Source organism: Athene noctua, chromosome 2 (assembly GCF_965140245.1).
Source record: "Athene noctua chromosome 2, bAthNoc1.hap1.1, whole genome shotgun sequence".
NCBI lineage: Eukaryota > Metazoa > Chordata > Aves > Strigiformes > Strigidae > Athene > Athene noctua.
In genome coordinates this window covers 160,114,534-160,132,532 of record NC_134038.1, presented here as the reverse complement: position 1 = coordinate 160,132,532, position 17,999 = coordinate 160,114,534, and the positions used below count along the sequence as shown (strand labels likewise).

Sequence of the window (17,999 nt, the reverse complement as noted above, 5' to 3'; positions counted from 1 at the left end):
ATATTTCAAGGGATCTCTTGACACACTGAAAGGAGGAAGTCAGTTTCTCAAATCTTAAGTCTGCTAGTGACAAGTCATGGTTGTGAACAGTTTCCAAAATGTCACTCCATTATTCCAATCAGGGTCAAAACAAAACTTTACATGATTTTGTCCACTGATTTCAATATTACAAATGCTAGCATTGGAAGCTGAAAGTCTTGCCTTTCATCCCTCCCCTGCCAGTAAGGGACTGTGTCCAAGAAAATGCTGAAGATGTCTGGAAGGTATAATTTTCGACCAACTTAATTATATTTGTACAAAAAGCTGCACGGATGCTTGTTTCAGCTCCCACTAGGTTTACCTTAGTTTTATTTAAGTTCTTTTTTTTAGGAACGCATTTAAGTTGAACTGAGTAAGCTGCTTTCACATCACAAAAGGAGTCCATAAAGGGATTTGTAAAAGTTTACTTACACAGTGCAGCTCATGCCTTTAAATAAACTTTCTCATGTGAACAATATCAAACTGCCACTTGTCTCCAAATTCCCCAAACAAATTTAAAAGCAAGGTGCATTCTTTCCTCTCCAGCACAATCAGTCAGCTCTACTGACTCAGTTATGCTACTTCTAGACAATACCCTTTTTATTCCTAGTATGCTCGTAAGGGATCCCCAGGGAAACTTAGCCATTTCTAACAAACTACAAGAGCACACAGCTGGAATTTTAGAAATATTTCTAAAGAAGCCACCCAGAGAAACGATTTGAAAGACAGTACATTTCATGACGGCCCTGCAAAGCCAGCAGTACATCACTTACCAAGAAAGAAGATAAGAGTATGCACAATATGTGTACCCAAATGTAACAAAGCAGGAAAGATCCTTTTACATATAATCGTGGTTGAAAACAGATACACATTTCAAACTTCCAATAGGATTTGATAGTCATAGCTATAGAATAAAAAATAGATTAGACAAGGCACTGGAGGGGTCACCAAGTTTCCAACAAATGAAATAAATTGAGGTCCATGATCTAACCGATTAAACTCTATAAACCACTGGTGCTTTACTGGTTAAAATAACCACCATTTTCATTAAATGTTCTGAATTAGTTAAATTACATCTGCTCTACTGGACACATTAGCTAAGCAAGCACTGGAGTGGCAATGCCTAGTTTCCAGCTCTTTGACTTTGTTTTCAAAAAAAAAAAAAAAAAAAAAAAAAAAAAAAAAAAAAATCAAATGCCATACATCACAAGGGACAGACCTAAAAGACATAAGATAGAAAGAAAGGAAAAGCAGGCTGTATGCTCACTGGACCCCATTCACAATCTCAAAAGTAGCTGGATGCATTTGGTAAAAAGCGACTGACATTTATGTTTTCCTCAGTAGACCTAATTAGGTCTGACATACATCCATTCACACTCAAATAGGCACAGAAACCTTCAAGCTTCTTCTCCAATTATTTCCACATATACTGCCTCATTCTGAAAGGACTGGGAATCTGAACCTTCAAAAGATGCTACAGGTGCTGCTCATGCATCTTCTCTCAGCACCCGGACTCTTAATCAGAAAAACACTTATTATTTAAAACTCATGGCTTTCAATACAGGAATTCTAATCGCAGTCTCTTTGATCCCATTTTTATTTACGATCGACAGAATTTTTAATCACACATGGTATAAGCACTGTTTTAATATTGTAAAGTTGGTTTAAATGCCCCAAAAGCCAGGCCTGTTCATAACACTATTAATGTAATAACATTAATAACCATCAGAAAAGGGTGCTAAAAGTGCTAAAACGTGCTAAAGGATAGTAAATTTTCACCCATGGAAGATATTCAGATAATACAAGTTCCCCAAAGAGGTTAAAAAAGATTAAAGTGAAGATAAAGGTCACTTGAAAAGACACATCGCATTTAGCACAGTATCATGAGGGTGGTGGTAGAATTGCCAAACCAAAGAAGTCTCCTCTCTTCTCTTTCCTCATAAAAGCAGAGCTCACTCTAGGTTTACATAAACATTCTTAAGAAATGTCAGCAGCCCATCAGTAGTCAGCTACATTTCCACAATGGTCAGTTTACGTCTGAAAACAGACCGAATTCTTCTAAATACCGTAACATTCTGAATCCTGTCTCCTAAAAAATACTTTATTCCTGTGATTTTTGTCACAGATTTTGCAGCCTGCTGTATCATATACCAAGAACAGCAGTCAAAACAATGAAGCGATCAACAGATTATCTCAGAAAAAGAAACCAAAAAGAAAACCTTGGTGGGACCTGTATTTTTTTTCCATACTACATCTGTTCAACATTTGCTTTGCTTCCGATGGTGGCATTCAAACTGCCAGAAGCAGAGGCAACGGTCTAAGAAACAGCAATGACATTTTTTCCGAAAGGGTTCAGGGACTGTTCTTTAGGTTCTGACAAAGCAAACAGTGTTATCTTGAAATCAGCATCTAACAGGAACATTAAAAGAAAAAAGAAACAAACAATACCATTACTACTAGTTAAACTCCAGAGCTCTTCAACAGGTTATTTCAAAATGTATCACTGTCTGTAGTTTATTGATGCAGAACTCGGGCACAACAAAGTTAAAGGCTTTCCCAACATTATGAAGCACAGGACTCAGGAAAAGAATCCAGTTACCTTCAGGCTCATAATAGCTGGAAATTAGTAGACTGACAAAATGCTACTGTTTGTACTTCACTGCCCACAAAAGCCTTTCCCAGACACACCTGCATAAAAGTGGAATAACCAGCAATATTAATGTTTAAGGCAAAAAAACAATTTTAGTGGCTATGAACAAAAAAGTGACAACTTTATACATAACAGCTGAAAAACAATGAACTTGAATGAACATCTGGAGCGTCAGGACAAAATCTCCCTAATACATACAAAATGTTGTAAAGTACTAGGATGTCAAAAAACTAAAATAAATTAACAGGTTTGTAGAACATCATGAGAACAGAATCAGAGTGTTTTCTAAACAACACTGTCATGGTTTAACTCCAGCCAGCACCTAAGTACCACCCAGCTGCTCACTCACTCCTCCCAGACCAGTGGGATGGGGAGGAGAACTGGAAAAAAGTAAACCTCACAGGTTGAGATGACAGCTTAATAACTAAACCAATAACAACAAAATTTAATAATAATAGTCATGAAAAGGAACGTAACAAAGGGAGAGAAATAAACCCCAAGAAAAGAGAAGTGATGCACAGTGCAGTTGCTCGCCACCCACTGACTGATGCCCGAGCAGCGATCCGCCCCTCCCGGCCAACTCCCCCAGGTTCTACACTGAGTATGACGCTCTGTGGTACAGAATAGCCCTTTGGCTAGTTGGGGTCAGCTCTCCTGGCCATGCTCCCTCCCAGCTTCTTGTGCACCTCCTTGCTTGGCAGAGCATGAGAAACTGAACAATCCTTCAGATGAGCACTGCTTAACAACAGCTAAAACATCAGTGTGTTATCAGCATTACTCTCACACTAAATCCCAAAACCAACACCGTACCAGCTACTAGGAAGGAAATTAGCTCAGCCAAAATCAGGACAAACGTGTGTTTAGCTGTCTTTCAATTCCCACATAAATGCAATGATCTGCAAAATACCTCTTTGGCAAATGCCCATGCTTTTTTAGCTGCTGGGGTTTTTTGGCTGCCAGTGCTGTAAGCTGTACCTCTGCACAGGCTCTGAGCAACTCCATGCTGAGTAGTACTCCATGGAAGCGTTAGGCTCAGCAGGGGGGCTTCTCTGTGCAAGATGAGACTTTGAAGTGTTCAAGACAGGAATAGCATTTTGTCATCTACCTCCTCTACCACAGATGGTCCTGCAAGGATTTAAGGGTGCTAAAATAATACAGCAATAATACATTCAAAGTTCATCCTTCTACTTAAACCTGAACTTCAGAAGTATAAAGCTGCATATAAATGCCTTCATAATTCACACTTTTCTGTATTATATTCAGAGAAGCTTACTGTGTCCACCTCTGTAACATACCCTAGGTATCTTACGCTGCTCCCCATTGTCTTATTCTGGAACTCTGACAACATCATTTTAGGATTAGGTGCCGAAGCTAGCACATTTCAAACCTTAAACTCATTCAGTTCATGTTTCACTGTCACAAGAGACTGGCTATTTACTTTTATCCTCTAAGGAAGCTCATAGCATAAATGACAAAATGTCAGGAATAATTAGGAAAACTAGTTTTATGCCCTAAAGAACAAAATGTCGTCTTTGTCCTCTCAGACGGGGTGTTGTCTTCTCTAAGCAAAAAAGAATGGCTTCTGTCATTCATCAAGTAAATTCAAGCCAGCATATCATTTAGAGTCTGCTTGTATTTATTCCTGAATCTTGCTCCATTTGTTTCCTCTGTTTTATGACATTACCTTCTGTACCTTCTACAGTCATAGCCTACTGAGAAAGCGGTAGCAGAAAAAACTACTAGATTCAAAACTCTATTCCCTTCCTTAGGGGAATCACCAGTAGGTTTTGCTACTCTAGACTATTCAGCAACTTACAGTATAGCAGTCTAGAAAATACTCTTTCCAGCCACCTCCTCCTCCTCCTCCTCTCCTCCCCATAATATCTCAATGTATTTTATTTCTATAAAGCAGTTGGTATGGACTACCAAGCACTGGCATTTACCATGCCTATCCAGGACCGTTAAAATAAATTAAACTTCCAGGCAGAGAATTAAGTATAGTTCACAAGGTAAGCACAGCTGCTTCCTGATGCAAGATATTAAGGAAGACATCTCAGTACCATACCCTTAAGTACCACAGTCTTCTAGGTTAGTAGCTCAAACTTGAAGCATGTAGCAACTAAAAAAACCCAACCAAACAAAAAAACAGTTGTATAGTAAGAATATTATTTGTTTCAAAGCCCCAATTTGTGTGCCAAGATGTGTTGCTGAGCCAGTGGTTTGTTGCACGACACCCTTGAAGTGCTGACCTGTTTTGACAATGCTGCCACTGATTCTGATTTTTAAAGCTCAAAAGAGCGGATGTTCAACTCAACCATCTGCCAAACCAACGTATGAACATGTTGCACACAGCTTCCATAACTGTTGTACTTCAAATTTCCAGGAATCCTGTAATTTGAGGCGTGCTTTCTCATTGGAGATTATGACTGTATAAATTGCACTGACAACAGGGTTTGTCTCTATAGTGACATGTACAAAAACTGATATAAATTAATTGTGTCAGTATAAAGTGGGTTAAACTATAGATTAAGTCCTTGTAGGTGCATTCAGTTGCTGATTTTTACCTTCAGAAACACATACTCTGAATTTGTGAAAAACAGTTGGGAGGCATTTTCTGAAAGAAGATTTCTTTTTGATAATCTAAAGTCCCTTTTGGACATCAACAGAAAGCAGACTCCTAGAAAACTTCTGTCACAGAATCTAGAAGACACTTCTCTTATCAACACAAAAGATCATCTGCAAACCCTAACAGAATAAGAGAACTTGTAAATGCCCAGATTTTTTTCAAGGTAATCTCTCTTAAATCTCTAGAAATTCAAATGCTGATTAGCAGCAGTAGGAAAACTGATGAAATGAAATGACAGATTTCACTGCCCGGTGAATTCATAGCAATTGCTACATGCAGTTTTCACTCCTTATTTCAGAACTTAAAGCTTCACTCATACTTCTTTTCACATATTTGTGTGCTTTCAATGTCATCTGTGATTTTGCTAAAAAATCATGTTTGGCTAAATATCATTAGTGTACTGCAGCAGAAAGCATTAGTAATTTACAGACTGAAAACTTCAAAACACAAGAGTAAGTCCTGCTTGTCTGAGTAGCCCAGTTGAAGCTAGTATAATTACCTGAGTGAGAAAGTCTGCAGAAACAGCCTGTCCTTCAGGCTGTTATGCACATAGAAAGCGCTCTCTGATGAGGTATAGGATTCTTAAATACACATTTTAATCTCCTGCGCTTTTATACCTCAGAAGATGATCTAGTCCATTCCTCTGTCCCTAAGTAGAATCACCTCTCTAGACAATTCCTCTGTCTACCACTGAAAAAGGAAAGGCTCCCAGTGACAGGGTGTACATCATTTTCTCACACAACATACTTCTGCCTTCCTATAGTGCTTCCTCCTGCCACCTATACTTTTCTCTCCTAGTATCTAACTTGAGCCTTCTTTGCTGCAGTTGAAATTCATTTTTTATCCAATTGTAATAGAACCAGCGCATATTTCCAAGGTCTGTTCTGTACATTCTCAGGGAAGCTGCGAGTGGGACAATTCTGTGCAGATAACCTTCACCACTGACAATCTCTTCCACTGAATAGAGCCGCAGGCTTTCCTTGCCACATTCTTCTCTTTCGATAGGCTCCTCCACTCAAAAAGTAACAAAACTCCTTTTACCTACTGTTGTAATCATAAGATGTGTATTTTCCATATGTATTTGCCACTGGGGGAAAAGAAGAAAAGGGAAGATTAAACAGCAAAGAATCAGGCTACAAAACTAGAAGTTTATAAATTCTCACAAAACATTATTAGCTCTTCCTATATATTCCTAAATTTAGATTGCCTCTCTGCCGTTCTAATTTACATTATTTGGGCTGTAAAACTGCATTATTTTAGAGTTCAGTCCCTTTGTTAATACCCTGAAATCTTACATTTATTCAAGTTCCAACTTTGTTCTCAAAGGAAAGTGGCTATTTATTTCAGCAAATATATTCAGAAAATGTAAATCTGGGTGAGAATCTGGGCATAATGTTGTATAAGTTCAGCATAACTATTTGCTCCGCTGTCTGAATTCAAGCCTTTTCTTCCTCCTTGTGGGATTCACAATTATAATATTTATAGATAAATAAGGGCAGACTCTGTGGAAATAATTTCAAGAATTTTGATAGCTCACAGTAACTAGCAGTAAATTCAGCACACTGTATAGTATAGTCTTACTGCAGTAAGTTCTTCTTGAGGCCTAGAAACCATAGCCAAGTGCTACAGGGGTTTTTGAAGGTGGGTTTTTTGTTTGTTTTTTTAAACATACAACTTACTCAAAATATAAGGAGGAAGTACAGTCCTCAATTTCTGAACCACATCGCAAGTGTTCTGCAATCTACTGCCAGTTCTCAAAGACCTCCTTTGCGACATGACACTCCATGCTGCAGTACCCCAGGATATGCCAGTTCCCTTCTTTTGCTGTAAGACTGTCCTGATGACTTAAATAGTAAGGAAATCTCTCCTTTGGTGGACTAAGTGTTTCAGATTTATACCTTCAGAAGCCAGAAAGGATCGCTGTGACAATTTAGTTTAGCCTTTTGAATAAAGAAACAAGAATGAATTTCAGGCTATCCAAGTGAAGTATGACTTGCAACTGATTGACACTGATGAAGAACCCACCTTTCTCTAGGTACAATGTTCAAATGGCTCGTTATTCTTCTCCATCTGTATTTAATTTAACTATGAATTTGGCTCCAGTGTCCAGCCTCTGGGTCTTGATATGCCTTTGTCTGCCTGACAAAACATAGCCACTGCAATACGAATGCAAATAATAAATTACACTATGTGTTATCTAAACAGCATTCCTCCTTAACTGCACCCCTGGGACAGCTCTAACAGTACCTGACTGGAGCTAGCTGATGCTTAAAGCTTTTGGCAACAAGTATGCTATCAAACATCTGTTGTGACACCCCTTTTAAGCACCCTCTCTGACACCATATGGCCATCTCCACTGCGTGGTATCACAAGGCCACAACCCAGCTCTCATCACTCCCCATCCTCTCTGGGGAAGCCAGACACTGACTGATAATTTCACACAGACTTCACACTCCATCAGCAGGAAAAACAGACCACTGCAGTGAAAGGAGACATGCAGACCATGTCCGTGTTGCAACACACTCTGCCCGTGTCCCTGCCAGAAAACTCTCCTCGTGGAGGTGTAGCATACTCCAAAATAAGGGTTTGTTGTTGTTTTTTTTTTTTCTTCCAGAATTGCTGTTGCTCCTCCTAAGTGACAGCTGCTATGTTCTCTGTGCATCCAGGCTTATGCTTGGGGCTTTGTCAACACAACTATGGCAGCTGCAGGTATGAGGGGAAAAAAAACACCAAAGAACGGATACAGAAGACAAAGCAGAACATAGCAGCAGAACTAGTTTCCTACTGACTTAAAGGTTTGTTGGCACAAAAAATTAATTTATGACCTTATGACAGGATGGCTGACTAAGATGAAATTCTTTCACAGGCTCAAGTGGCAAAAGTCCTTACCATGAGTCAGGTTAATACAGCAGCAGCATTACAACCGACCAATACATAAGAACAGTAGTCTAAATAGAGACACAGGGAACTAGGAGATTGAGTTTCCAAACAAAAACCCTATAAATCTGTTCAAGGAAGAACATCTGATATCAGTGATTTTATTTCCCACAGTTACAAAATGACCATTTAAATCCTCTGTTCACAATTACCAAAGTCATTAGAAAGGCTCAAAGCTTGGGCGTGCAGTACTAAAGGTCACCCCCAGAGTGGATTCTGGGCAAAGAAAGAAGAGCTAATAGGAAAGCACTCTCAATAACAGCAGGAATATGCCAGGACCCTAAAAAGATAGGATTGAAGGTAACACCCTTCATTCTACTTGGAACCCAATGAATGTCATTATACCTGTTTGAAGCAAAGTCTTGCAGCAGTGACCTTTCAAGACCACTGCTGTCAAAAGTCCAGAAAGTCAAACTCTAAGTTGCCCTTCACAAAATTTTCCTAAACATTGCTTTTTTTTTAAAAAAAAAAAAAAAAAAAAAAAAAGTGAGTAAACAAATGAAGCTCTTCTTTAAGGAACTTGAAAGGTAGATTTCCCATTTGAAGCAAGAATTGGCAACATGGAGACAGACGCTTTTATAGCAGAGCTCAATCATCTCCAGTGTACCAAGGTCAACTCATTATGAAATGAGGTGGTCACACACAGCCCAAGAGCTATTCTTGTCGCATCTGCAGCAGCTAAGTCACTGCACCACTTCCTCTGGCAGTCCAAGTGTCCAAGCTGTAGATCTTTAGCTGCTTGACTGTCAAGCTGCCCTACTTAACTTTTTTTTCTCTTTTGGATATATAGTATGGAAAAACGCTGCTTAGATGGTTATTAAATATAACTGTAAACTGGGCAGGGAAAGTGCTCCATCTGGGAACACAGAATACAATCACAAGGCTGTGCTTTAGCCCAAACAGCCTGCAGAGCACTCATTTCCAGAAGTGAAAGTGTTGTTTGTGTTAAAGTATCTGCATTAGAGGCTTTCAATTATGTAGTTAAAGCTGACTAAGATCTCGATACTTGTAACCATTACCAATACACAGGTCCAGCTCTGCAGTACAAACCTTGCCTCACCCTTCAGGATTTCCGCTCATTAAACTCTCATCAAGAGTTCAAAGTCTCGGAATGGAGCACCTGGAAACTGACTCAGTATTTGCAGAGTCTGTGACACAAGTCAGCCTCAGGAAAGTTTCAAGCGATGCAAGTCACACCATCTGCTGAACAACTGCCTAGGTGTGGTTTCAACCCAGCATCCTTTTAACTCATCCTGAGCATCTGGAGCTTTGGCCTGTGCTTAGGTCTGGTCTATAATGTCAATGCTTTGCTTGCCACAGCTAAATCAGCTATAAGCACAACAGCAAGTAAATCTCAAACATACGTACACAGAGATTTCATTGACATACCAGTGCCCTTCTGCTATGGAAGCAGAATAGTGCTCTTCTTTCATATATGCTTATATAGTTGACATAATTGTGAATTATATTGGTGGGAAACAAAATGAAAAAAATAAGAAGGAATGCCTCTCCCGACAGCCTTGGCTGTGCCTCCACCAAGCAGGGCCACAGACACTGCCACCGTAGTCAAAGCTTTTCTAGACCAGGAACTCATGAGGCCCCGATACTTTGTAGCATAGATGTGTTTTCCTTTTGTGGCAAAACTAACTTCTTTGTATCTGACACACAGACAACTTTTACCACCAAAGTCACTGAACAATTTGGTCAAAAGCGTACATACAAACATTTTCAAACTACTCTCTTATTGCTCTGTTGCCCAGGAACAATGCTGACCAGATAATTTTAGGGAAAGAATAGACAGGAAAAGAGGAGCTACAGCAAAAGAAAGAAATAAAACAGAACCCACAGCAGCAGTCACAACTACAAAATAAATTAATTGAGAGGGGACAGGTTCTGCTCCTACTGAATTCACTGGCCAGCTTCCCATTTCATTCAATTGGCCTGATAAACACGTGCGTCCCTCCAGCTTCTGTCCTGCCAGAGAGGAAGGCTGGCAGACAATCCATCAACACAAGCTACAAAGAATCAGCACTAGTGCTGAGAAAATTCGACTGCCATTCAAAATAAAAAGCTAGGAAATGACAGGAAAAGCCTTCCAGCAGCTTCAACTGCAACTGGATGTACAGCACTAGCTTTAATTTAAAAAGCAATCCAAAAGCTACTGTGTTCTCTCTATGTAAAATTTAACTAACAGAATGTTCCTGTAGCAACTTTAAATTCTCAATTCTCTTTTTAATTATGCAAAGGCAGTACTACACAAGCACTGTTAATCATATTTCTCATGTTTAAGGTCAGAGTTGGATGGAAAGGAGAACCTATTTCCATAAATTAATTACACGTAATCCAGCACAGCTATAATTTACAGAAAGATGTAAACCAAATATCTTAAGAACTGGTTATCCGTCATTGTGATCAAGTATAGATACTTTGGTGGAAGGGACAACTGACAGTGAGTTATTTTCAGTCTTTAAATTATCTGGAAACAGATCAGATTAATTGATCTTGCTGGACATTGCAAATTCCCCTCCCTCTGTAAAGACCAGAGATGGGGAATATTCTATTACACACCAACAAGCAGGTGTATATACCAGAGGTCTCTCCTGTTGATTTACTGTATTTTGTACTGAGTAAGATTTACTACTGGGTTGCTGTTTTTTCTGTTTGTTTGTAGGTTGTTTTTTGGTTGGGATTTGGGGGGTGGGGAGGATGGGGGGGGAGACACACAACACTACTGTCTCCCCTCCTCTCCTTTTATCCATATTTGTCAATAGCATTTTGAGACTAGCATAGATTACTGTGTCGTATGGAAACAAATTTGTAAAATTTGTAGCTAGTAATTTTCCTGGATAAAGCACTAGTTAACAGCACTGCTCTTAAAGGTCCTAAACTGTTAGGTTATATCCAAACCTAAAACTCCCTTCTTAGAAGTGACAGCTGCTGAGAACTGACTTATGAAGAGAAGCTGCTAGCCCTTTTACTTGTTTTCAGATGGTTTGTTTGCTTGAGGTTTTTCTAGGTTATTTGATTTTTTCCTTTTTAAGACTTTGATTTTAGGTTTTACTCTTGGTGCTGCTATTTTCCGCATAGATTAAGCTTTGATTAATGTCTCTGGGTGTTCAAATCTAAAACAAATCCACAAGTATACCTGGGATTTGTTATTTTGAATCTCGAAAAATCTGAAACCTATATGTATTATGTTTTCTCCTGTGTAAACAAACTGCCTCATTTCTTTGCTTCATATTCAATTTCTCCATAAATCAGACTTGGATGAGCTTTGCAAACAGGAAAAATAAGTCTCTTCTGTTTTCCACTTCCAGAAAGTAAAACTAGTTTATATATATATATATATATATGTGTGTGTGTGTGTATATATATATATATACACACACACACACATATATATACACACACACAGATTTGAGATAACATAATGTTAAAGCTGCTATGAAGCTGCTAAAATATCTTCAGAGCTGACTGGAGACATGCAAGTGAAATGCAGTAAAAAAACCCAAAACCTCGAAGTCCGCTATTTTCCCTGACTTGTTGTACCTTCTTAAGATTAATATTTTGCACTTTCAAGACTAACAAGTTTAAATGGTTTCCAGCAGTTCTGCACACATTTAATTGGATACAAACAACATGAACATTGTGATCTCTGTAATAAGTGTATTTCCCACCTTCTTATCTGATGTTAAATCACAAGAAAAAAAAAGGAAAAAAGAGACTACAGGATGCATTAAGAAGAAGCTACTGTATTTCCTAGCTTTAAGGCTCAATCTGCTACATCTAAGTGATTCCTCACAGAACTCTGTGTAAGCTGCTCTTGAAAGCCTCAACTGATGGAAAATAACAAGACCTTCCAAAAGGAATTTATCTGAGTGCTTTACTATCTGTGCAAGAAGTAATGAACGCAAGGTTTTGTCTCAGAAGCTCCAAGTGACATCATTACTGCTCTTATACTCTGGTGGGGTTTTTTTGTGGGTTTTGATTTTTTGGGTTGTTTGTCGGTTTGTTTTGTTGTGGGTTTTTTGTTTGTTTTTTTTTTTTAAGACCCCCCTCAATTCCCTCCACCATTATATTCCCATTAAACAGAAAGCCAGCTATGCCCTGTTAGTGACCGTGAGATACTGAACTATCAGTGCACTGACACTGCACAAGATGACAATCTATCATCCACATGAACAAACAGCAAGCAGCTTCAATGTCAACTTTTTTTTTTTTCAAAAGGGGGCTCTGCGTGCGCGTACCAAAGTCAACGTATATTCATCTTCCTATTAGCTCACACAGTTAAACATGGCTTGCTGCCCCATTTCAAACAACACACCTGTATATAAATAATTTCTAAAAAATTAAAAAATAAGGAACTCCTAAAGCTATCAATGTGTGAAAGCAAATATCTAACAGGAAGTGGTGAGGCTAATGATGATTATGTCTGCTACGAGCCGTCTGTAACACTTCACTCCTAAGTGCACCTGTAAGTAATCTATAGAATAATACTTACAGAACAACTGCTGACCCAGCACAGCAAATTAGTGAGCAGCAGGGTCCAAGACTCAGTATTTACAGCTACCTCAAAAACAAGCTGAGGCATCCCAGGTAACTTGACTAAATTAATGGTGTTACTACTTAGATGAAATGAAAAGCAGGAACAGGTCAGCAACATTCAGTAAAACAAAGTGGTTTAAATGTGCTTCAATTAAAAGGTATAACAACCATATGCAGGTGCTTGCTAATTTCACTGACGAACTCCTGAAATAGTCTTAACCAACTGACACACTTGCTGATGTTTTTCAGCTTCGGTGAACTCCATCACAGCTTTTGAATGATTCATTTCACCTAAGAACTTCACTACTCTGACCCAACAGCAGTGGCACAAAACCTGTAAAATTACAGAGCAATCCCATATTCTGGGACTCCATTTTCCCTATGCCTTTAATGTTGAACAGCTAACAGAGACCAACAGGTTGATTTCCGCCACAGAATTTTGTATATTAGACTGCAAGATGATGCATCATAGAGACCATGCAGAGCTCTACCGAAGGGGCATTTAGATGGTTATTCATGCTTAGGCTAGGCTGGAGGTCATTCACTGAATGGCAAACATCACTGTTTTACAAATAACTTTCAATTCTTGGTGTTAGAGAAAAGGAAACATTATAAAGAAGGAGTTTAAGCCCCAGGCACTTAAGAAGGAATATGGTGATATAATCCTTTCAGAAGTAACTTGTTTAGAGTCAGTAGCATTTCCAGGAGAAGACATATAGTGAAGCAAGAGACAATCAAGCTTGCAGAATGATGGAAGAGCCTTCACAGCGTATTGTTGCTTCCTCTTGTTCTCTTTGCTTTAAATTCAATGCAGAAGTTTATAGTCCCTTTGCACAAAGAGACAACTATATATTTCCACATAATTCTGAAGCAGTCTTTGTCCTATTTGTTGCGGCTGTCTCTCTCCTGACATATAGATGACCTTGTTTCCCTAAGATGAAGCTAGCGCACCCTCTTCTCAGCAGATCAAGTCTTAACCACTAGCTCTCAATGCAGCATAGTTCACAAGTACATTTGGTCACAGAACTTGGGGCATGGAGGAGTGGGGACAGGGGGGAACCAACATCACTGGTTGCACAGGCCCCTGTCAGTCATAGGAAACTCAGCTCCAACAAACCCTCTGCAAGCCACAGAAGAGAACAGAAGGACTAGATTTGCTTCTGCTTTGCAGTCCCTCTACCTCAACAACACAAGACACTCCTACTAGTGGGAGGTGCTGGATTATAAACAGAGGAAAATATCCTCCTTCTGCATCATCCCACTTGATAAAACCAATAATGAGCTGCATTTTAAGGACTGTGCAAGGCAAAAAATCATTAATCACATCTGGAGATGAGTGAGAATCCAGGCCACATTATGGCACGCAACATAAAACATTCCCTGTAAGAAAACACAGCTTAGTAAACTGGCACCCTGCCCTTCTACAAATCTCAACTGGTATTCAGGGGCAACCTTACTAGAGGATGCTACATTACTTCCACTGTTTAGCAATCACAAGCATAGCACATTCAGATCCTAAAGTTCATGGTATCAAAAAAAATAAATTAGAAACCCTTTCTCTGCAGAAGCGGCTGCAGCACAGTCTGGGAAAAGCAGCAGGAGGCAATGATAGTGCAAGAAAAGGGTATAAACAACAGGAGGGAAATGTCCAGCTTATCAAAGAATGCTCCAGAAGAAACGGAGCTACTCTCATCATGATTCAGAGGCCATAGTGTGACATCACTGGTTATGAGCTTTCTGCAACAGCTGCATCACAGCTTCACCCTGTGAAGCTTCTGCCTGACACTTTCACGGCAGCATACGGAACTTCAGGGTGGACTTCTACGAGCTTTTTTAACAGCTTCATTTCATGAGGAAATAAAAATATGTTTCACTATGCAGTACTCAAATTCAGAGCTCAATCTCATTTTTAAATTCTACCTCGTTACCCATTCTGAACTACATTAAGCAAATCAACACAGTTCTGAAGTACATGGCACAGCTTTCTGACTGTCACACGGTCGTTTTCAGCAGTGCTCCAGCTGTTTGGCTGAATAATGTTCAACATCTCTGAGCACATTAGTCTAGCACCACAGTTGTCAAATATCTGCTACATGGACCTCAGTCGGGTACTATACAGAGAGACATATAGTCCACCATCTAAATAAGAACTCACTCTAACTACACCAACTAAAAGGCACACATGGCCCTGAAATTCCAATTCAGGTACCTAATATTAGGTTCCAGAATCTGTGTTTTATTCTATTCTATATAAACATCAGCATAATTTCTGAACACCTTCAAAAAAACTCCAAAACTAATAACCTCCAAACATAGCTAATAAATCTTTCACATTCTCACCACCATGTGTCACTGTATTTGTACAAGGCTTTAGAAAGCAACCAGAAACATACACATGGCTATACATTTATATTATTGAAGGCAAGGGGACATGGTCCATAGTACTTCAGTGTTCTCGCAAGGGTTTATTTTGTAACCTCCTGTCTAGCTTCCAAGAAGCGTCATGTTCTACACAGATTAGCTTTATATTATTTGGACACTTAAATACATATCTCATTGAAGCAGATGGAGAAACTACTAGCACTTCTTCAAGAATAATTCAGGAGCCTCATTTCACCTACCCAATTTTGAGAACTTTATTTCTGAGTTCCCTAACTGGGATACCAGATTTTAAACCATGCAATTGCCAAAAAAATCTGCTCGGCCTTGCACACTTTGAGCTGGCTAAACCAGTCTGAAATGCTGGTAACAAATGTTTGTAACAACGACAAGGATCCAGATGCAGTACCACTGTGTATTTTCTAGGCATGTTATCCCGCATAACCAAGTCGATCTGTACACTTGTAGCAGCCATTTCTTTGGAAGGAGCAGGCTTCTTGTCACCCAGCTGAAGCCTCTGGTCTGACAAGGCTGTGGGTCATCTGAAAAATGTGAACAAATGCCAAATCTTCAACTCCAACCAGACACAACCAAAGGAAGAAAAAAAAAAAACCAACCCACACATCAAAACAAATCCTGGAAGTGGGAACATAGGCTAATCCTAACATCATACAAATGCCTATCAAAAGCAACTGGTTTAGAATATAAGTAGTGATGCTCGTTCTTCCCCAGGGATAAATTCTTAAGGTACATTTCTGTATCACCTTACTATGTACCCTTAGTAAGTAGTTACCCCTCATTTCATATAAAGGACATCACAACAAAGCTAACCCATTAAAATTTCACCTCCATGACCGTTCCCTCTTTCTACCAAAAGCAATGATGCATCTCAAGACACATGCACAGCGTCAAATACACATTTCTGCAGGAATACCTTGAGTACAGCTTCACCCATTACAAGCTTTGAACATACCCTGAAGAAGTTTTTAAAAATTAGAGAAAAATGGGATTAAAAAAAAAACCCAAAACAATAACGAACGGGAAAGAATGTAAACATGCTCTTAAACTGCTAGCCGCAAAAATGTACTGAATTGTTAAAAGGGTACATTCTGTTAAATTCTTCCCTCTCTCCACATCTTCCTGGTAAATAAATAACAACATAGACCTCACCGTGGTGTCTTAAGTCTCAGTGCCAGATCAGAGCAGAAAAGAGCAGTGTTAAGTTAGAATTCAGCTGCTACGCCAAAATGATTTTTATGCAGCTTTAAAATCACGCTACAGAAAGATAAAAATATTTACTGTTTATAATGGTATCATTGACTAGCAAATTGGGCCCTACTGAATTAGATCCTGCAAACACACAGTGAAGAAGGGGTGCCTGTTCCGTACAAGCTACATCGGTGAGTCAGTGCTTATTACCGGTGCTCCATCCTTTACAGAGATGATGAGGTTAATGACACACATTAACAACGCTCGCCCCTCAGGCCTCAAAAATAACAAACAGAAACAGAACACTCAAGAACAGCTTGGGAAAACAGCAACAGCAACAAAAGGCCAAGCCCCAGAGCTTTGCTTTGCAGAACTGAAGAGGCAAGCGGGGTGCAGGCGGCGGCTCCCGGGAAGCCCGCAACGGGCAGGAGGCTGCAGGACCTCCGACGCCGAAGGCAGACGGAGGAACCCGAGCCCGCGGGTCCCCGCGACGAGATTTTTACGCTTCACGGGAGCGCTCGGCCCCGCCAGCCCGGGAGAACTGCGGCACAGGACCTGAAGGCACCGCTTAAGCCCAAAGGGGGTAAAGTTTTAAAGCCGAAGGGGTTAAAATCTGAACTCCCAAGGCGGTTAAATGGCAGCAAAGGGGTAGATTTAAAAAAGAAACCGCCCGCGGCGCGGCACCCCAGTGCCCTGCCGGCCTGGAAAGCGGGCAGCACCGCTGAGGGACACGGGCAGCCCCCCCGCGGCGGCCACGCACACGCCGGTTTTACGCTCTTTATACCGGGGGGGGTCTCGGAACCAACCGCGCACGGCGGCGAGGGGTGGGGGTGTCGCTGCCGTGGCGGGGGACACACCCGCCCCGCTCCCACGGCGCAGCTCGGCAGCGGAGCTGCCCCGGGAAGCGCCGCCCACCGCCGGGGCTGCCCCGCCGCACCCCCCCTCCCCGCGGCGGGCCGGGAGGGGTACCGGGCCGGGGGGTACCGTACCGGCGGGCAGGAGGCAGTCCAGCGGCGTGAACGCGCGCTCCATGGCCCCGGGCCGCCCTGCTCGGGGGGAAGGGGGCGGGGAGGGGGCACAGGCACACTGAAACAGCGCGGCGGGACCGGGCGGGGGAACAAGGCGGGGATTAGCGGTGCCCCCTGCCTCCTCCCCGAGGAACGCCCCCCGCTGCCCCGCCGCGGCGGCTGCGCTCGCCCGGGCCGGCGGGGAGGAGGCGGCGGCGCTGCCCGGGTACCTGCAGCCACGCGTCCTCCGGCGCCCGCCCCCGGGGCGGCGCCTCTGACCGGGCGGGGGGGGGCGGAAAGCCGAGAGAATCGATCACCGCCGCTATCCGCTGCTCGGCGGTGGATTCAGCAGCGGGAGGGCGGGCCGGGTGGGGTAACGGGGAAAGCCGCGCCGGCCTGGCAGCCTGGGGGGGTCCCGAGGGCAGGGAGGAAGGGGACCGGGGGGGGAAGCGGGTGTGCCGGCCCTCTCTCCCTCCCGCCCGCTGTGCGGGGTTTCAGCTCCGCTCCCGGCCCCGCTGGGGCTGGGCCCAGCGGCTCCCGCCGCCCCCCGCGGGTGCTTCCGGCACCTGAGCAGCGCCGACCGTGTTAGGGCTGCGTCTGGGGAGGGCGGGGAGAGCACCGGGAGTGG

At 41.8% G+C, this 17,999-nt stretch overlaps 1 protein-coding gene across 4 annotated transcripts in view; it reads right to left on the bottom strand.

Moving 5' to 3' along the window:
* TPK1 (thiamin pyrophosphokinase 1) overlaps positions 1 to 17,626 on the bottom strand; it is a 320,623-nt gene extending 302,997 nt beyond the window's left edge. For all 4 annotated transcript variants that reach the window (XM_074900881.1, XM_074900880.1, XM_074900883.1 and 1 more), the window contains exon 1: positions 17,354 to 17,626. In XM_074900881.1, coding sequence (XP_074756982.1) covers positions 17,354 to 17,396 — 43 coding nt within the window. In that variant the 5' untranslated portion in view covers positions 17,397 to 17,626. The remainder of the gene's footprint in view (positions 1 to 17,353) is intronic.
* Between the last annotated feature and the right edge of the window lie 373 nt (positions 17,627 to 17,999).